This window comes from Bombus huntii, chromosome 8, assembly GCF_024542735.1.
Source record: "Bombus huntii isolate Logan2020A chromosome 8, iyBomHunt1.1, whole genome shotgun sequence".
In the NCBI taxonomy this organism is placed as follows: Eukaryota; Metazoa; Arthropoda; class Insecta; order Hymenoptera; family Apidae; genus Bombus; species Bombus huntii.
The window spans coordinates 6,680,551-6,702,048 of NC_066245.1; the positions used below are offsets into that span (position 1 = coordinate 6,680,551).

General features: G+C 44.7%; 1 protein-coding gene across 2 annotated transcripts; it reads right to left on the reverse strand.

The window, feature by feature from the left end:
- Positions 1–856: 856 nt before the first annotated feature.
- LOC126868874 (uncharacterized) lies at positions 857–21,476 on the reverse strand. Of its 2 annotated transcripts, XM_050624820.1 has the most exons (7): positions 20,939–21,476; positions 19,960–20,126; positions 16,887–18,294; positions 2,935–3,171; positions 1,945–2,849; positions 1,591–1,873; positions 857–1,502 (listed from the first exon to the last, which is right to left on the reverse strand). In XM_050624820.1, exons 3-7 carry the CDS (start codon positions 18,202–18,204, stop codon positions 1,315–1,317), a joined length of 2,931 nt encoding a protein of 976 aa, XP_050480777.1. In that variant the 5' UTR covers positions 18,205–18,294; positions 19,960–20,126; positions 20,939–21,476; the 3' UTR covers positions 857–1,314. The 2 variants fall into 2 exon arrangements, with proteins under 2 accessions (XP_050480777.1, XP_050480778.1); XM_050624821.1 differs by lacking the exon at positions 19,960–20,126.
- Between the last annotated feature and the right edge of the window lie 22 nt (positions 21,477–21,498).

Consider the following 21,498-nt stretch of genomic DNA (forward strand, 5'->3'; position numbering starts at 1 on the left):
TATGCGTTTCTCCGTTTGACACGACTCGTTCTTCTCGTAGTAAAAATATTTTTTGGGTTTCATCTTTGGGCGATCATCGTTACTCTATGCAAAGGTAGTTAAAAAATAATTCGAACCTTGCTCGCGGCAACGTGGAAAATTGGACATCCTGTTATGCGCGTCCCTTCGATCAGGCCATTTCAGAGATTGCAGCGCCCCTGAACGACAAGAGCATCACTCTTTTACATTTGTTTTCCTTTAGCTTTGTTTTCTCTCGATTCGTTGATAGATCAACGTACGTTCGATGTTTCGTGCGACAGATTTCGTTCTCTCCCATGACGACTCACACGCGTTACAAAAATAAATGGTAATTTATTAGCTACTCGAACCGGAGGACTCGGATTTTTCGCTTGTCCGCGTTCGCGCGGTTTCGTTATTTCAACATCGAGATCACTTTGAAAAAATAGACTCCGTGCGAGGATTAAAACGTGAATAAATTTTGACAAAAATACGCTCTATGCTTGTAAAAAGTTGAATACGAGAAAAAAGTAGGAAGGCGGCTTGAGCCTTAAACAGTTGATAACGCTAGTAGTAACTTCAGTGATTATTAATAGAATAATTAAACGTTATCGAGATTAGACATATTGATACATCGAATACGAGTAAATAGTACGATATTATAAGATTATACCATCTTTGATTTGTCTATAGCTCGTTGGCTATCTTCGCCTCGAGACCGTCTCGCTTTACCTCTTCTATCCGAAGGATCATAGGATCTTTGTTATTGGCAAAAAGTAGGAACCTCTCTCGATAAATTTACCATTGGATTTTCGAAAATACTTCCGCGGATACAGACACGAGCTTAAGCCTCTTTCAAGCGGTTCACCGCTTTGAACTGCTTTCGTCGCGCGAAGCTCAAATACGCGACGAATTGGCGCCGAAATGAGTAACCGTCTCGCAACTTTTTAATCGCATCACCCTCGACACAGGGCGCCTCGAACAATAAACGCTAAAATAACAAATGCAAAATGTAATCTTCCTCGTGATATCTGCTCACGAAGCGATGCTATGCCGAACACATTCTGAAACGCACGTGCACAACCGAGATGGTTACCAAAAAATGGTGAAAAATGAGATTGGTTCGTTGTTGCGCAGGGTCAACGCAGACCCGCTCACGTCATTAACAGTATCTAATAAAAGGAAAATATCTTCGCAGACATAGGCTATGGTCCTTGGAAAAGTCGGAATTCTTTGTTCGCGCGCATCCGAAGCGCTTAGATACGAAACAGAAACGTAATATTTTCACACGGAATGCGATAGAAGGAGATCAACGATTCACTTGATTTGTTGACGCGGTGCCGGGCCGGCAGGTGGTAATGTCAAGGAGTCCCGTTTCTTTCTGTTGACGCGACGTCCAACGTGTAGTACCACGTCCCCGGCTTTCACGGACTTGAACTCGGCGATCGCTTCGGCGTGCGTCATACCGTGAAGAGGTTTCGAATTTATCGACAAAATTTCGTCCCCTGGAACAGAGTGTTTCGTTTCATCTCGAATCGACGATAATTGCATTAAGACGTTCAAAGAATTATGACAATTACGATAGTATCGTACCTTCTTTGACGGTTCCAAGATCAGCAGCCTGGCCATTAGGAAAGACTGTCTTCACGTAGATTCCCATATTCCCTCGAGGACTATCCGTACCGCCGACGATACTAAAACCAAGTCCTTTGTGTCCAGGACCTTTTAGAAATCTGGCTGTCAGTATCGTGAATGACGCGCCACCCTTGCCTGGCCTTGGTAGGGTGCAGAATCTCGACTCTTCACCCTCGCCAGCTTCGTCGATGTCTTCGAGTTCGGAGTCGGTATTCAGGCCTTCGTCCGTATCTTGCGTACCCTGTGAAAAGTAACGAAGAAATAACGAATGATAAACGACCAATAAAAAATCTTTTTTCGTCCTTTACTCACTTGCCAGGTCTTCAAACCGGCACCGGAGGAACTAGGAATATTGGCGACGCTTCTGCTGTTCATTCGTCTGGTTGTCTTCTTACCAGGGCTTCTATCAGCTCCCAAACTGGACGGCCCTTCTTCTTTATTCATACACGGGGAACCAGGCCCGTTGGAGTAATTGTTCACCTGTCCACCGACTTTGAAGTCGGTCACCCTCTTTCTGGGCGTCACCCTCGGTATGTGAATCTCCTCGAACGACGAGTCAGACTGATTTCTATGCTTCGAGTTCTTTTGGAAGTGGACGTTCTCGTACGAATGATGATCCCTCGTCTCCGAGTTGCTCCTTGCCAGATGCCTGTCGGAATGGGGGGTGACGGATGGTGTCAGTTCTGACCTATGACCTCGTTGGAAACGAACATTTTCGTACGAGTGATCCTGCTGTCTGCCGGCGTCACGATTCTCGGAATTGCTCCGTTGTAATATTCCCCTAGACCTCGGGCAACAACCGGGAGACGAATTCGAGTACAATACGTTCTCGTACGCGTCCTTTTGGCTATGATCGTGACTCAGTACCGGAGAATCATAAGCGCTGCTGCTCTGCGAATACGTGAACGTCTTGTTGTTGTTGGTCAATGGGCTGCTGCAATTCGGAGAATTTGGCACGCTGCCCTCTGCCAGCGTCTCGAGATTGTCGTGGAAAGGATAGGGTGGAAGGGAAGTCGGTTCGCTAGAATCGTATTCTCCGTCAAAGTTTTGACTGCTCGAGGAGGTCAAGGGACTGGGCACGTAGAAATTCGACGCGTTATCCTTTTGCGAGAACACTTCCGTCACGCTCAGAGCCTTCCTCTTTCTGATGCCAGCGTTTATCTTACTGAATTTGCTTCGTAATACGTGCTGAATATCAGCGATACCCTTGGTGGTACCTAAACGAGGCTCGAATGTTAGTTTCTATTTGAATTCGTAATTGGAATTAGTAATATTAGTAAATAGAAGGATATAGGTAATTACCTGGCAGTCTTAAGGAGCTAGTTTGTAACAATTTCTTCGGTGAACTGCCATCCTGAAGACTTTTTGCAGCAGGCGAAGACTCTCTGCTAGTCGGGCTGGACCTCACTGGTTGAATAACCCCCTGGGTCGTTCCGCCTTGTATCAGAGCCTCCTGAGGTTCCGAAGTCTCCTGAACTGAACATCTCCTTCTCAATTTCCTCCATCGTTGACTGATACTCTTGTTCCACAAATTCAGGTCTGTAATACAGCAACAAGAAAATCTCGCATGACTAGCAGCCACAGGATGCGTTATCTTCCGACGACTGGCTGCGTCGAGGCTCGTTAACGAAACAGGACGATCAAAAATTGCTTCGAAAAATAGAGAAAAGAGACGGCTTCTTAATCATCGGAGTTAACGACAGGAAACACTTATCTGTTGCCTGCGCGAAGTGGAACGACCTATCGTTATTTATCGAAGATAAATTTGAATCTTGATCGAGAAGAAAAAAGGCGTAGAAAAAAAGAAATAAAATTATATCGATAACGATAATGTTACTTTTAAAACGATCGTCACGTTACGTTTAGAACGATATGAATATTAAAAAAAAGCATCACGATCCTTCGTATCGATATCGCGTTATCGGATCTACATCGGACGCTTCTAGAAATCTAAACGAGACAGCGTACGTATGTGTTCAGAAAACTAGAAACTTCTTCAATTACAATTCAATATAGTTTCCATGTTATCGTTGGTGAAACCACGTGACTACAAAAGACGATCGACGTTCGAATCCTGTTCCTTTCACCGATTCCATGAAGGGTCATGCCCCTTTGACTTCCTCTTCCTCCTTGGGCGGTAGTAGCTGCAACGACCTTGGGAGAAGCACGCGCATAACCACCAACTCGTGGTTTTCTTCAGCGACGAAAGAAAGTCAACGTCATAAATGATTAATCGAGATCGATGAAGAGCATGGTCGCGAGGTCACTGAGCTTAGACGAGACGTTAAATCGACTAATTACGTTTGCAACTGCGCGTCGTTTTTTCACTTGCAGGCGATCCATGCTGAACCGCAACGTGTCACGAGGGCAACGTGGACAATGACGACGATGACAATAAGGACGACGACGACGACGACGACGAGAAAGAAGAGACGAACGCGCCGTTGCCCACGACGATCGTTGCTGACATACTGGGGCGTCGGTGGCGGCTGCACACGCCATTATCCGCAGTTACAGTCATCTTACAAAATGCACTTTCACTTGTCGACGTATCTGCGGATGCGCCCGGTTTTGCGAGGCCTTTTTCGTTCCGCACCGAACACCGGACGTTGCGCTTCGCGTCGTTGTGTCTTCCATAGATTACAGAGAGTATCCTCGAATCTTTCGTTCGCGTTGCAAGCGAAAATTAGTCGAGCGAAAAAATTTTCCAAGCGTTCTAATGTTTCGCGTTATCCTTTTCTGGTATTCGTGCGAACTATGCGCGTATACATCTGACGATGGTACTGGAAGAGATCCAGCGTGTCGATCGATAAAGCTTCCCTCGATGTGTCATGTTTCGCTCATTCACGTCGTCCGATTTAGCAAGGTAAACCGCGCGTGAGTAACGCGCATTATCGAAATCCTAGTTTCTCGTTCATTTTTAACGTCCTGCAGCTCGAGTAACGAGAGTCAGCGTTCATTATCGGTTACGTTGTTGCGGAATGACACCCACCATCGACGGTGCGCGAAATCAATATTTTAACGGGGAAATGCTTGTGTGTACGTGGAGCGTTAATTAAAATTTGCCGACATTGACGAACTTGGTGGAAATTAGTATCGATTGCACCGAAAAGTGGGACCCGCTTTGAGCAGATTGGCCGGAAAAACATCAAGGACAGAGCGGAGCAAACACGTTTCGCAATAGGTTGATGTCGCTGATAATCTTTCTCGATCCATCGACCAAGATAAATCCGTCCTACGTTTCGACACGACAGGCCTTGTCGTCTTCCTCTTCGTGTCTTCGCTTTTACAGCAAGAACTTCGACAGCTTGCAATCCTCCGGATGTATGAGCATTTGCAACTCTAAACGAAGCAGCTCGGCGTAGAAATAACAGAAACCAAGGATCAACGCCAGCATGCTATCAAGATGTCGGAGTCGAAGATCGAACGGTGTGATAACAAATAGATGATGAACGAAGCCGGAAACGCAAAAATTCGAGCGCGACCGATGTCCGAACGACGCGACGCGACGCGACGCTTGAACCAGAATTTCAAAAACCACAGAAGTCCACACTGTACGCGGTCTCGACATGAACTGAAAGACTGGAGGTTTACGGTTAGCCGTGTGCGTAAGGCATTACGTGCGTGTGCGTAACAGACTGTATACACGTGTGCAGCTCGGTACCTGTGCATACAGGGTGACGCGGAATAAAGTATCGAGCGTGTGCTTCATCCCTTGGACTTTTCGTGATACGAATTCCTTGCATAACTTGACAATGACTCGCGAAGGAACTCCTATTTTCCTTCAGTGCGATTTCACGCGACAAACCGACAACTACAATTCCCACCCACCATTTTTCTATGAATTTTGAACGATCACAAAGCAACGATGCACCGTGCGTACGATACTTAAATGCAGAATATTTTTGTCTGATATATTCTTTTCGATAAACGATGAAAAATTTCGTTTTGAACCAGATCCAACGTCTTTATTTCGGAGTGGCACGCAGTATACGTGAACCGGTAAGTTGCAAACTTACCGCGCAACAACCGAGACAACAAGCTCGGAGAGCTATTTTATTTTATTTCATATTTCACGCATTCTCGTTCCACTTTAACCAGTCGTTTCCACGGGGTGGATATGCGCCGTTTAATCAAAGCGTTCAGAAAGAAAACCTCCGAACACTTTTCCGTTCACCGTATATACCGCTCATTCGTAGTCCAATTGTGTACTGATTGTGGGAACCCTTCGTCGAGTGTTGGTGAACGGTTTCTCCGTAGCAAACGTACACACGCCAGCGGCCCTGCACAATCTGCGTATGTGTACCTATTGATGTGCATCACGGCTGCATGCACACCCTACATACAATTCTACTCGTGCTCCTCGTGGTCGGGGCGGGTTGCATTATTTTCTATAATAAAGTGAATGTACGTTGTTTGTGAGAGTTGAGCCAGGAAGGTGGACACGCGCGTAGCCAGAGACGTAACTGTCCGACGCGTACAGAGTTCAATAATCTTCGTACTGACGCCAGTCCCGATCGTTCGCGAGCTTCGCAAATTGTTTTTGTAACGGTACGCGCGATTTTCTGTGTCTCGTGCGTGAAAGCGAGATGCTAGCGAGCCGCCAAATTCAAACGTTGTCGATCAAATTCTGATTCTTACCGTGCATAGGTGAGAGAACTATCGTCGAGGAAAGACGATCGACTGTTTACAGTTCACAAGAACTATGTTAAAACAACGATGAACGTATATATCGTCTATTGGTCAAAATTGACCTATATTAGATTCAGATCTTCTGATCTGAACGCGAAACGGGTAACAGACGCAATAAACACGTGTGAAAAATGAGTCATTCTTGTGGAATGATGCATTGAGCGATGTGTGTTTTAGAAACGATATAGTGGCATAGAGCGAGGTTAAAGAGTAAAGTGATTAAAGTTTATTTGATTCATTGTATATATGTATAATATATTAACTTGTTAAGAGAGTATATTGTAAATCTGTTAGTCATTGTAACGCGAAATATGCATGCTTCGTTTAAGTAATTCCTTATTTGCATAATTCTCTCTGGAAATATTCTCAACAACTGCCGCTCAACTGCACACGTAATAACAAAATATACCAGACATACACTTGAATGTACACTGTATATACTTGCTTACCTGTTTCAAACTACATTTACAAGAAACGACATGCGTGTGAGCTCAAGTTGAGTGAATATTTCTCCTATGGCTCATTGTGCCTCGACGCCTTCTACGACTGTTGCTATCGTGACACAGTTTTGAATAGGAATACAGAAAGGCTTTTCGTTCCGAATATTTAGCGTTACGCGTTTGCATAATTACATAAAAGAACGCAGATTTAAAAAATTGTGCATTCTTATGTCTGGAAATGAATCGGCGAAATGTAAATGTCGCTAGCATTATGCGCCGCCGATCTATTGAACTTTCGTACGAATCCCTGTATTTTGAAATTCCCGATCTTTTATATGCTTCCATATCGGTCATTGAAAATGATCGATATCTTGCATCCCGTGTTTGACACAATTGATATTAGTTCATATAATTAGAACAGATACGAATCCGTGCTCAAAACAACTCAAACTTATAAATCGGAAAGATCCAGGAGATAAATTAACAGATACTTCTACTACACGTACGATGTATAAGACGTAAACGCCATATCTGGCGATCGATCAAGGTTTTGTCAATCTCGTACATCAAACTCGGTCGTGAGACCGTTTCAACGTTTGTAGTAAATGTTATCATCGCTGTAGCGATTAGATTTCCCAAAGTAGCTGGCGATCGGCGAGAGCGTAAATATTTTTCTCGTACACGTCGACGCAGGAGGAAGACGAATAAAGGCTGAAGAAGAGAGATAGGCAGGAGAGCGAGGAAATCGTAAAGATGAACAAAGAAAACAGAGAACGAAGAAAGAATGAGAGGAACGAGTAAGGTATACTCAGTCACAGTTGAAAACGCGTAGTCTAGTGCATGTGAGGAATGCGTAAACGGTAGAACCGTTTTCCGAGGGAAGAGAGAAAGAGAATGCGCTTGGAATCTCGACTACGCTCCAGGGACATTGATAAAAAATATCGAACGTTTCGTCATCGGTTAGACGATTTTTCTGAAAAATCTTAAACACCACACCTCCTCGTATGCAATTTCCTCTCGTTTTAGGCACACTACGATACAATTCCTTTTTAATCACTTGACTGACGGAGTGTCTGCGAATTTCTTTTTCGATTATCTGCCCTGATTTCGTCATTTCTTCGCGATTCTCGGCTTTTCGGTAGCGATGTGTACATAATTCGAATATGCATTACACGCGCGTAGAAGGGCGCGTCATTCAAACGCTTCCGGTCTCACCATGGGTCTCGCGGAGGAGAGACAGTTCTCGAGAATTTGCGTATTACTGGTATTTTTGCATCGCGCAAGGCCAATGACGCGTTATAGGAGCGATGCCACTCGTCACTGATAATGGATATCGCATGCCGCACGTTCGCTGCACGTTTGCTGCGTTCATTTTATCGTATGAAACGTGTCAACGTTTGATGCGCATCATAGCATAAGCGATACTGGAGAACGTTGCAAAAATAATACGACTTTTGGCTGTTTTAATCTCAGTGTATTTTCTAGTGATAGAATGTTATCGATTTATATCGACTCCCATTGCTCGACCTCGATAATTCCAGATTCCTGCGTAAATTGCGCTCGTCGATCTCGCGCAAAGAAGATAGATCGAACGCAGTAGGAAATAGCTCCGTTAGAAAGTTTCTTCGTAGCAGCAAAACTATCGTTGTAAATAGAACAGCCGTGTAACCCGTGAAAGCCAATTACGCTATTATTATGCAAGTGAATGGCTTAATTTCCAAGACAAAGGTGCTCTACAATATTAAACGATCGAAATCTCTGGAAGCTTCGCTTTATTAATACGGTTGGAGAATGGTTCGGAGGGAATAGTTAGAGAGAAATGGATGTTAAAATAAACGTAACAAGAGAAATAGAAATCGATTTACATAGATATCGTAGGTGCGACACGCTGTCTCCGTTTCCATGTCACTCGTGCAACCAGTTTTGTCGACAGCGTGAATAGTTCGGAACTTGTCCGCGGAATAATCGACTAACTGTATGCAGACAATGGCTGAGGCCACTCGGCACGCATCGTTGACTCCAATTATGCAAGGAGTTCTCAACTTGCCGCCGTTACCGCGATTACATAGCCCCGCGTTTGTCCATTATCGAACCTGTTAACGTTTTATCGTTTAAATCGATACATTAGTCGTTCATAATTTCATTTGTGTCCTTTATGATCGTAAGAATGTTCCATCGCAGGGTCCATACGTTCTTCCGCGTCATTTTTGACTTGCAACGAAAAACACGAATCGAACGATAGAGTGCGAAGTTGAGTTTAACGCTGATTTAGTACAAGGTTTGATCATCGTGAAACTATTATTCTTTGACCTTAAGCCAAGGAACGGCGCGAAGTTTATTCCACGTTTTGACATTAGTAAAAAAAAAAAGTATCGTTTGCAACGGGAGATTGCACCGAACACTAACGAGAAAGTAACGATAGTCACGAAGCTTAAAAGCAGGGTAATAAAATATCCATTATTCCAGGCTCGCGTGTGCGTGTCGTAACGCATCAAAACAGCCACCACCGAAGGTAAACTTTCGTGGAAAACCGCTCTTTATCGCTGATTCCTCAACGAGATCGAGTTATAGCCACGAGGAAGTATTTTAAATAGAAATTATTCTCTCGTTTGAAAGCCGATCCTGTCAAAAATCTCATGCTCGTTTCGATATGTTTCTATAGAACGTCACGTAGCGAACGTTCATACAACGCTCCGAATTCCAGCTTTCTATTTACTTGTTATTTGATCTTGCAATTATAAAAAGTTAATTGCACTAATTACGAACGATGAAAACGATGGAAACGATGAAAAGCTGCGCAATCTCTGACGCGTTCCTTTCGCACGACCGCTTGTCTGCATCGAAATGTGCATTCGAGTCGGCGTTTTTTTGGACTGGGTGAAAATCGAAAGTGGCCATTTTTGATCGAAGAACGCGTAAAAGTTCTTTCGAAGAATGCACAAATTATGTGCGGGTGCACGATGCGTGACGCAAATGCCTGGCGAATACCTCGTTCCCTGTTTCCGGACGAATTATCTCGCGACCGTTCTAGTCCCGAGCTTTCTCGCGACACCGTTACAGTCGACGCGGTAAAATATTACTTAAATATTTATGAGCGGCTCTCGAATCGAGAGTGTCGCGCGAAATGAACTAAACGAACGAGACAAAGAAGAGAGAGATGAAAGAGAGACCGGTCGAAGACAGGAAGAGGAAGGGAACGAAACGGAAGAAAACGCGTTGCACGAGACTCAAGAAGTGTGGCGCATGCTGCGCGCGAGCACAATGCTTTTTAAGTGGCCGCTACGATCATGAGCGCTGTAAAACGCTGGTGTCAACGTTCGCTAACTGAAGAACAGGATCATTCGACAGGAAGTACTATCTTTTATACACCGAATTTCAATCAGACGGAACTCGACGGTTCGTAGCTCGCATCCGGTCAACGAACGATCGATAAGAACGCGTCGCTGGATACTAAACGATTACCGTTCCAGTTAAAAAACGAATAACGGTGTTCCCGTGAATATGCGAAAGTTCCTTGAGACTCGAACGACAATTGATTATGCAAGGTCGAGACTATCGAGGAAGTATTATGCCGTAGAATGTACCTTCTTCTTGTTAAAAAATTGAAACTTTTAACGAAGAGAATTTTGAAATCAGATTGTTTAATTGGTTAGCTGGAGCGTTGCTAAATCGATTTCTATCCCTTTTTTTTTCTGTTTTATATGAAAGTGTATTCGTTCGAGTTCGTGTAGAAATTCGAGCAACCAAATTTTCAACTTCCTTTCACTTCGCGAGAAAGAAGCCAATCATCAAGTTTTCTGTCGGACACAATACCCCGACGTTTCTTGGAGAACCGGTCGACGATGGTCGAATTTACTCTTTTGTTCCTAATGAACAAAAGATCCTCGATCCCTCGTTTACGCGGATATTCTTCCAAACGGAGCACGCGATTAAGCAATTGTCCGCTTTCCATTTTGCACACCGGGAGATGTGTTATTACTCGTTGCGTGACTCTAAAAGATTCTATATTTTTAGCGAAATCGCCCTCTTCGCTGTTGTCAATTGTTGCAACAGACGAACTGTCACGCGAGACTCTTGTCTCTGACACGCCGTGTCTCTTCCCTATGGGAATCATCTTATTGGCTGCCTTCTTGGAATTTCGTCAATTAAGCTCCGCGTCGCTGCAGGAATACGCTATAAGTAATAATTTCAGGGTTGACGGTCGCTGAGAATTGAATTACTCTATTACCATGGCAATTTGTTGGCCTATGGTGTAACTCGACATGTGACGTCAGTCGAATCACAATGTCACGTGGGACGTGAACTGTGTTTGCTCGAACAAAGAACCCGTTCATGTTTCTTTAAAACACGGAAATCGATCGATGAAACTCTGAACGCGATAACGATGAGGGCTCACGAGGGCGGAGCGACGAGATCGAAGAACGAAGTGAGCTCTCTCGGATTCTCACGTACAACGTTTCATGTAGCATTCGCTCGAATATCCGCGATGAAATCTTTCTAATACTTTTTGTGGAATTATAATAGATATATCGAAACTTATAATCTCAATCATTTACGGTCTCAGCTACGTTCAACATATTATCGTAAACAATTTGTATTTAATATATCAAACTCCTTAACCACGAAATATTTTCTCGCCTATGTTAAAATAGCTACATTTATTATCCGTACGACGTTATTTCATGACGAACTATGTCGTCATATCCAATAGAATCGTTTATTTGACATATTACTTGAAACATTTCGTCTTAATCTTAAAAGATTAAATTGGAACACTGTTCGTATGTTGTGCGTATGTGTTTGATATATTTCTTTCAGATTGAGTTTTAGATAATGCAATAGAACCTGTTTCAAGTGCAGCAAGTACTCGTAAATAGTTGTTTTCGAGGACTATGTATCAATGACAAAATCGTAAAATCTTGATTTATACGATACCAGATAGTTCGCGACAAGTTCAAGTATTTGTCTGTTTCTGTTTTAGATCTGATTCCAAAGTCCTGCATAGAAGGGAAAAATAAATGCAGTCGAAGTACAAGTAGATAAATTAACATCACGTCACGTGGCATCACTCTGTAGCTTATTATATTTATCTCGTGTGTTCGTCACACAGTAAAGCGAGTTCCCCTCTTTCAAAATAAAATAAAAAGAATTACGTAATTCATACTCGTTTCATACGCGATTTAAACGGAGTTAGAATGACAATTTTTCACGCTGCTGGCATATACCGTGACGTAGACATCGTAGCATAACACGACCCATACATTTTTTCCATGATAACGTCTCTTTCCTATGGAATAAAACGAGATAAGCAGGCGCCTGTTGGTGAAACGCCATTCTGCTTCGATTCGATGTCAGTCGCCTTCACAACGACCAACGCGCATTTAATTTCCCAACGAACAATGGCTACTTTTTCTATCTTCCGGCGTCGTCCCATTTTCTCCGTGAATCATGTACGGTAATCAAGCATGCAAGTAATTTTCTGCGAGTACGATCTTTCGTCTGATATTTCAGCTACATAAATCGTCCGAATTTTTATACCGAAATCGTTTCGATTTTCCAAAAAGTCAAAAGATGAACGTTCAGACTAAAAAAAAAGGAGCGATTTTTAACGTTAAGGTTCATGCTCTGTTAAATGGAGAACGTTCGCACAAAGCGTACGTTCGATCGATTAGCTTGACATTATCGCACTCGAGTATAAATAGCGGTAAACGAGGGTTTACTATCTTCCGAATGAGCGAACAAAAGTCAGCGATTTCTCTGAAATCGCCGCAGATTCTTGATTCAAGCGAGACGTCTAAATTCGAAACAGATTGCCTTCGTAGAAACCGAAAACGGGTAGGATTCTTCGAAAATGTTCGAAAAGCAATTTCCCGTGTTTCCCGAGCTGCAGCAAGTCATGCTCGGACAGAGAAGGCCGAGCGTGAGAAAACTTCCCCGAATAATGGAGCACAGTCGCCGAACGAACCTCGCACACTCGTGCGTCAGCAAACGCGCTCGCTCGCTCGCTCTCGTATAGTTTGAGTGCTTGTAATTAAGTGCATAACGAGGCTTGTTTACACCGAGTCGGGTCCTCGTAATCTTCAGAGCCGCTTAGTCTGCCGTTTTAATCGGACTCTTCTCGGAACGGAATTTATGGCACGCCCAATGGTGTACTTAGGTATATACAATAGCGAGTCGCTGGCATGTTCGCGCAACAGAACCATCGATGAAATATATTTCCAGTCTATTTCAAGTAGTTGCAAACTATTCGAAATTGTTAACAACGCGAAACGTACAAAACGAATATTACATTTCGTTCGATGTTTGACGAAGTTGTATATGAATGAAATATATGGAATTCTATCAACGCTTTATTAATAAAGCGTTTCAGCCTAATTATAGAAATAAGTAGAAGCAGAAACGAGTAACATAATTTTATTAATACAACGATTATTTCAGACTTACGACCGAACAGATTTGATCTTATCATCATACCGGAAAATTAGTAGAAAGTATACTAACGTAAGAATGAAAAACGGCTGAGATAAAAATCAGCGAGGAGTATGGTGTACAATGATGCACTGTGGCATCCATTATTAAACGATCAGAATGTAAAGTAAATGCAAAATGCAAAAACGTCAATTCGCCAAATGGAACGTTCGTAAATAGCCAACTCCTAGAACACGCCGCATCTTGTAAAAGTTTTGACATTTTAAGCTTGGGTTATTCCAATCAGCGTACAGTTTTAGCATTCGTAGCAACTGAGTAAAGAGAGAAAAATTCGGCGGACAAAAGAGCGAACCGGCGTAGTCGAGGCGCCTCGCGGAACGGGTAAACGCGGTTGAACGCGCCGGGGTGAAAATGTCAGGCATTTACCACGGAGTTCGACACAGATTTCTCTCACCTTTCGGAGCGGGATGCCCTTCCTTCATTGAACAACGATCGAACAACAAATATCGGTTGCTGAGAAAACACGAAGCGTACCGGCAAGAACACGGGAATTCTTATCGATCTGTTTCGAACCACGTTGCTTCGTGCCAATTTACTCCGAGTGTCACTTCAATTGGATGACAACGAACATCGCGACACGAATACCGATAGAGAAAAACGCACGTGAAATGTACAAGCATCATCTAGGTCGATTCAAAACGAAGACACGGTTACGCGGTCGCGGTTTAACCGTGTCTGTTATAAAAATGTTGGCGTTGTTGCACGATGCGCGAGATTATCGTACCGGTGCACGATACCTTACGTAAGCTCGTCAAATTTCACCGAAAGGTTAAGCGTTCGCTCGCTAAAATCGCTCTACCGAAGACACGGCCGCGTTACCATGCTTATCGAAGAAGAGATCTCTCACCTTTGTTGTCGCAGACGTCACAGAGCACCATCTCCGGAGGCAACAGACTCGCGTGTGCATCCGACCGCGTGATCGCGTCTGCACTGAACAACTTGGCACGCCCGGAGGACGCTGGTCGGCACGTCGACGACAGGCCGGAATGGGACGAAGAGGAATACGACGAGGAACGGCGTGCGCGTATCGACCAAGTTCGATAATGTGTAACCGGCCTCGTTGGAGGAACGCGTGCGGTTGGTACTCGATCCCCAACACGTAGAACTCACAACACGGTTAAGAAACGACACGGTTAAACGAGAGGCAAAATAAAAGAATGTTTAGACGAGCATACATCGATGGTCGCTCGTTTCGAAACCGCAAAGGATACTTGGACAAGAACGGAAGTAATACTTAGAAAGACGAAGAACGAAGGAAGGGGAAAAAACGAGATAAAACGAGGCAGATGGAAGATGAGAAGATACCGATACGCACGAACAACGCGAATTGTATCGATTTGATCGGTGTTAAAAAATGCTAGCGGTTTGACAGCTAGATTTGCACTGGAGGAGCGCAACATCGGCCCATACGCCGGACTTACGGCGGCATTGATGGGTCTGCTGTGCTGGTTGATGGAGGGGCGAGGGGAAGAACCCTGCGTTTCATTGTACGCACACCATGGGCCACCATGGAGGGGCAGGAAGGACGCTAGATCAATATTAGGGCGTAGACTCAAGGGCAAGGGCCGTTACCGCCTCTATATACACCCATGCGTGGATTTGTCTTGTGCAGTTAGAATGCCTGAGCATTTCGAGCGCATCAGCTAGCCACATCATCGATGCACACCGATCGATCGGTTCGTCTATAGAATCTTTATCGAATACGCGGCCTATTGTTCTCTCCAGATATCTACCGTTCTTCCGGTCGGCGATCGCCGCAAGGATGATTTGTAATCTGCTCACGGCGATTGATGGTCAGCAGACGTGCTTTTTGCATTACGTTCCATTTGCCTTGCGTTTCGTTTACCTTGAGTTCAGTCACTGTCTCTATGGACTCGTCAGAAATTCCGCAAGTTGTTGGAACGAAATCGAAAGAACCCTTAAAAAGGGGAAATCGCAAGAGTTCGTTCGACGATTCATAGGACGAACGTTTCGTAAACGTTTATCGCTTCCCGCGTCCCTCGCGATTATGACGCAAGATTACATGTACGCAAGACCCGTCGAGTCGGCACAACTTTTTGCGTAATCATTTTTATAAAGCCAGACAAGACGAGGTAAATACCGATGTGTAGAACAAGGTTTGCGGGTAAAAGCGTTGCTCGGCGAGGCAATCAAATCGATCGCGTGTCATTGGACTTTTAATAGATTCACAGGCTCCTTTAACGTATACGTGTAAGCATACTGCGCACGTTCATTTCTGAAATTTCATTCGCGTGAATGCGCACCAGAAATTCGTTAATTTGGTAAATGTGCAATCACGTTCGACCTGAATGACGTATGGAATTAAAGCATTGCGAAAAAGTATTTAACACGACACGCAAAAATGATGTGTTACTTACTCGTTCATTTTTAACGTCACGATAATTCTGTAATTTATCGAGTATATCTTACGAAACGGTAAAAGAAACCAGAGTGGTTTAGATTTTAGACTTCCTCGTAAGGTTTCTTTTTTCTCCCGAAAGGCGAGCATCGCTAAACCTAATCCGTTTCTCGTCGAGTTTTACGAGTTTACCGAAATTGTAACACGATAAAGTATTTTCGTGGAAAAACGTCAGAACCAGCCTCTTTTCCCGTGCGTGTAAGCACAGACAAAGTAAATCCACGTGTAAAGAAGATAACCGACAGATAAGGATCATCGTGCATCGAAAGGAAAAAAGCAAACGGTCGGTTGCCGCTCGAGACTTTCATCACGGAATCGAAGTAAATGGCTTGTACCAGAATCGATGCCAGAGAGAAATTAGACGCACGGTGGATTTGTGCCGTGAGAATCGAGGAAACAAGCTCTAATCATTGGTAAAACGATCGCACGGCATATCAAAAACGTTGCACGCCACGATCAGTCTTTGGAATAGGCGAATTTGAAATTTTCGAGAGTGCGCTCCTCTTGTTTCGCGATGAATTACACGGAGAAACGATCAGCCGATAAAGTGGAACAGCGCTAGAAAGCTCGAACGGTCGTCGTTCTCGAGTTGTGCTACAAAAGCGAAGAATCTGGCGTGTCTGTTCATCCTAGCTAAATCCATATGTTGGGACATATGTTATTAGGGATACGCTACCCTGACCTGCACTAGCAACAAGAGCGAGAAAGGGTCCCCACGAACGTCTAAAAATAGGGGTGCCCCGAGCTAAGGGATTAATGGCTACGCTGGTTGTAATTTTAAACTTCGGCAAACGTTGCTAATGCAATCTACCGGTTTATGAAACGTACCCTTTAAGCAACGCAAGGACGTGACCAAAGGGGATCATCAAAATGACCAGCAGATATTTCAATGAATCTCACTTAACGTTGACATCGGGTTCGTGTGCGTTCATTGATATTATACACGAACTCGAATGCTCTTTTAAGGACTGTCAAAGGAAATTTCGACGAGACGAGTGAAACGATAAAATTTAAGGTTGTTATGGATTTGAGCATCGATTATCGTCGATTTTCGAAAGCCGAGTCTCTTTATCGTAAAGTATCTTTGACGCGTTGTATTAATATTCCGAAGGAGTCAAATATCTCATTTATCCATTAACAACAATAAACTTTTGCCACTCGGATACCCGAAGTTACAGCTAATCTACAGTGAGAGCAAACATCGACTCGCTCACCCTTTCGCTGATCCTCGCTGTCCGAATGGAGTTCAACGTCGTGTAGCCTCATCGATTGCACGAACCCTCGCCAATGACTTCGTGATCTTCTTCTCTCGTGCAAGTCCAATTTCAGATCTGCCAGTTGCTGATCAGACTCTTTCAATAGACCGTCCAGGATGTCCGGTCTATCGAGCTCCTTTGCTTTGATCTTGGAATCTCCCGTGGCACTAGCGACGTTCGAACGATCGTCGTCGTTCGACGATGCTTCGGTTTCTTTCTCCGTGGTCGTGATATTCTTCGAATCCTCTGGAACGATATCGTTCGTCACGGTATTGTCGGCAGCAGTGGCATTCACGTGCGTGTCGCTGCTACGCCTATTTTTTGACTCTTTTCTTCGTCGAACCGGAGGTCGTGGATGTACTTCCTCGGATACTGTGAGGTTTTTTCCTTTCTCTGGTTGCTTGGAATCCACGTTATTCTTCTGCGATACTTTACTCGACACCCTGCCGTTAACTTCCTTGCCTGCTCTCAGGTTCGACGCATTCCTCGGGTTATTGTACCGATCCTTCAGCGATTCCCGGTTACTTCGAGACGCCTCCAACAGTTTCTGTGCGAGTAATCTCGTTTTATTAATTTCCGCCCCGGCCTTCCTCTCGAGTTTTTCCATCTCGTGTCTTTTTTCGAACTTCTTCTCGTTGGAGCATTTCACCCCGGTCCTCGGGGAGCCATCAGGAGTTTGAAACATCTGTTGTATCTTGAAGATATCCGATCGAATTTTTGCCGAGCTTGAAAGCTCCGTCTTCTTGTTGGACGGGGAAGATTTCGTTTCGTTCTTCGTCGCCACTCTGGGACACCTTTGAGCCGGTGGCGTGTTTCTCAGTCTCTCTAAATCTTTCAAATCGGCCAACATAGAGCTCTGCGTTCTGGCCGATCTGCTGGAACCGTCGATGGCGATAGTTCTCGGTCGATCTTTCTCCGTTCGACCGATTTTTTCCATCGGTATCAGTGCCGGATCGACGAACACCGTGTCTCGTATCTGACTGATGTTTCGTAGCCTTGGCGCGCCGACCTTAACACCGGTCGTCCTCATAATGACCTTCTGCATGGACTCTGCGATGTCCCTTTCACGAGCCAAACGTCTTTCATCGATCAATTTAGCTCGATGAACGTCGATTGCTGGCACAAACGGACCGTGATATATCGGACTATTAACGGAGGAAGCTGCTCGTAAATTGGACACAGGATTATTTGGCCTGCTGGTTCTTAGCGGTGACATCCTGACCAGCTTCGGTGCATCCCTGGGATCGTCGGTCTGCAAACTGCCTCTGTATACCATCGTTCTCGCTGGTTCCGCTTCTGCAAATCAGTTACCAGCGTCCACTTTTTACGATCATCGTTAAGTCATCCTCGCGTATGTGCCTCCATCCTGAAAAACAAAGATTCGGTGTATTAATGAACGCTCGCTGTCCGAGGAAACGTGTGTTTTATTATCTACTTAAACGCATATTTGAAGCGACAGGCACGAAGATCGTAGATCACCGTCTTCCGTTCCAACAGAGAGGGGAACCATCGAGCTACGTGAATCTTCGAGTTCATTTCCGTTCTTCGGATTCACACGAGTGGACAGATAAGTTACAGAAAAAAAAAAATCGGCCGTATCGAACGGTAGCGGCAATTTATTGTCGTAGAATTCCGCAATTTCCTCCGTCTTTCCATTAACCGAATCGTACACGATCGATCGAATAATTCGAATAGAAACCGATCGATCGTTTCCGACGACAGCGAATCCCGTAATCTTTTCCAGACGATTAGCTTCGCGTAACTGTTAATCGACGTAAATTATAATCAGGAGAGTCGGTTGTGCGCCACGAAGGCTCCGTGTCTAAGAAGTCGGTGGGTGTCACCATGTAGGCAGTGACCCGGCCATCTTGCGACACGTACGACATCGACATGTAGGTGTAGCGCGCTAATACGACAGTCCGCGGCCGTTTCAACGCGTCTATCTACCTGTATTTTAATCGTTCTTAACTCGCTGCATTCTAATTACGCGAGATGGGTTGTCGGGGGTGACAGTGGACGATCGTGCGGCCGTAAATGGACGCCGAGATCGATCACACGGAACGACTGTTACGTTCGTTCGTTCCATTAGGATCGATCGTGTATATCGCTTTGTCTGGAATGCTTCGGTCGGTTAGCAATTGTTATGCCGCGAATATCTCCGTTCGCTCGCGACCCGTTATTTAACGCTTTGGATTTTGTCTTGATGGAAGGGTCGAGCATCGATTATTCATTGATTTTTAAACGTATCTCTAGGTCTTTGCGATGCGACGAATTCCTAAACCTTTCGCGACCTCACGCATCGCATTTGCATGTTTTTTACGATTGAAACGAAGTCCATCATTAGGCTAGTGAGTCTCGTTACTCGACGTTGACGTCAACTCGATTGTAAATGATATCGTTTCTTTAGTTTCTTCGTGTACATTCGAAACACCATGCGTTACCGCGTACAGGTTTTTTGCGGTTTACGATCGAAGGAAAGAAGCTGCGCCTCTACTGCGATGCACACGCGTTACTTCATGGATGTTGGCTCGTGGCTCGATGAAATAACGAGACTCTGCCGACGTTGATCAGCTTCTGTGGTTTCTATTCCATGTGAGAGAAATCGTCGTTTTCAGAGATCCATCCTCCCGCTTCCACGCGAAAAATTTCTTCCGTCTAGAACGAACAGTTTCACGAAACGCGTCACGCGACACCGGCCTTCTCTACATATTTCGATCGGTATGCAAACGCGCTACTTGTTGAATCTGCAATTTTGTTCACGGTAACTTATTACGACCGCTTTTGCCTGTCTATCCGTCAATTAGTCATGGTAGGCGAGATACGACTGAAAAATATTCTCGTACTGTTTTTCCTTAGCCGCGAGTTTTCCGAATCGAGGTCTAATCCAAAGTCGCCGGAAAATGTTTATCGATAAGCTGACAGATCGACAGAACAAGCTTTATCTCCGCTTCCGCTACGATTGTACGACGGTCGTGTATGAAGTAAACCCGTTCGAACACAAAACAAAAGAGAATCAACGTAATTTACGTACCATTTCCTCCGTGGACAGCGTTTTACGACGCAAGGATGCTCGTTACGCGTACGGATGTCTTCGATATCTCGGCTCGGTTACACGGAATGTTTTCGTCGTCCTGCTTCGTCCTACAATTCTAACGATAGAAATTGTTCTACGCTCTCGTAGCCGGCCTCTCGTTAACCCTGTAATAAAAAGGTTCATGCATTTTCCATTAAAAGAACGTCACGCTTTATTTCTCCCCGGCATACACATCCGCTCCCTTTCTCTCCTCCCTTCTCGTTTCCCTTTGTCGTCGCGTTTCGTCGACCTTTCCCTGAGATTTTTAGCTTCGCGAAGCTATTCACCAAGCATCTTGGAAAGTGCAAAGGCGGAAACGGCGCGATATTTATTTCCCGTCGTACGGTTCGCCAGTGTTACGTAACGTTTTCCTACGATTTCTAACGTTTTTCATTGTCAATTAAAGATTAATTGGCCGTATATCGAGTAAACCGGCTCCGCAGCTCGGATAGAACGTAATTGCATGCTTGTTTTCAATAACCCTTCGTGCTTTCCTTGGTTTATCATGGAATAGAGATCAGAGCTCGGTATACATATTTATGTTGAGAACTTAGCGGATCCGCTTCCTTCGACTAGTGACAGCCATCCACGGTAAACTAGACCGATCTCATGTAAGAGGATGAGAACCGACCAGCATGCCAGGAAATATTCTATTTTTACGCGTTTGCCGTTGATAAAGTTTCAAGGCTTCCTTGCCAGGGTATAAATATTGACCACCTTTGTATTACTCTAAGAGACGAGTTTACAACGCGGATTACGAAGCCGTAAACCGTGTTTCGCGTGGCTATCGGGTTGGAAAAATGCGTCTTAGTATTCTGCAAGTGCAAAGCGATTCAACATCGATTATCTATATCATTTTACACGGACTCTCGTTTTTCACGACTCTCGCGCGATTTTAAAACGGAAGCAACCTCGTCGATCTTCAAATCAAACTCACCCAAATGTTTCTATCCCACGGAGAAACAGCTGCATCGTACGTGCACCCTCGATCGGTCGCTTTTTTCCTCCTTTTTTTTCTTTATCTTTATTTCTTTTTTGTTTCTTCGACTCGACTCGAGACTCGAGTATCCACGGGAGCCTAACGCGAAGCGTAGCGCGTATCAGGAATAATTTTCACATTATCGCGTCGTAACAACTGGCACGGAACCGTCCGTGGTACGGAAGCAGCGTCCACACGCGGTTCTAATTCTCCGCGCCGAAAACAAACACTTTCTAGAACGAGACTTGCTCGTGCACGTGATCGTGGTTAAAGCTGGGCTGTTGGAGCGCATCCGCGCGCGATTTCCTCTTCTCCGCAGCCGGATACGATTCCGGAGTCACTGCAGTCGAATGGCGTGGCGTGGAAACGTTTGCAACGGCAGTACCAAGTTGTTTCGTGCCGTAAGGAGCACTGAATGGGTTTGCCAGCGACGAAACATAATCGCGTTTACGGCACAGCTGTAGGTACACCACTCTTTTCCTTTCCTTTCCATGCGAGCCAGTGAAGTACCGGAGGAT

Excerpts from the sequence above, each read along its gene's own strand:
- LOC126868874 (XM_050624821.1), bottom strand. The coding sequence starts at position 18,204 with ATGGTATACAGAGGCAGTTTGCAGACCGACGATCCCAGGGATGCACCG. Across the intron at positions 3,172-16,886 it reads CAGCGAGGATCAGCGAAAGG|ACCTGAATTTGTGGAACAAG; the intron begins GTGAGCGAGTCG and ends GCTGTATTACAG. Across the intron at positions 1,874-1,944 it reads CCGGTTTGAAGACCTGGCAA|GGTACGCAAGATACGGACGA; the intron begins GTGAGTAAAGGA and ends TACTTTTCACAG.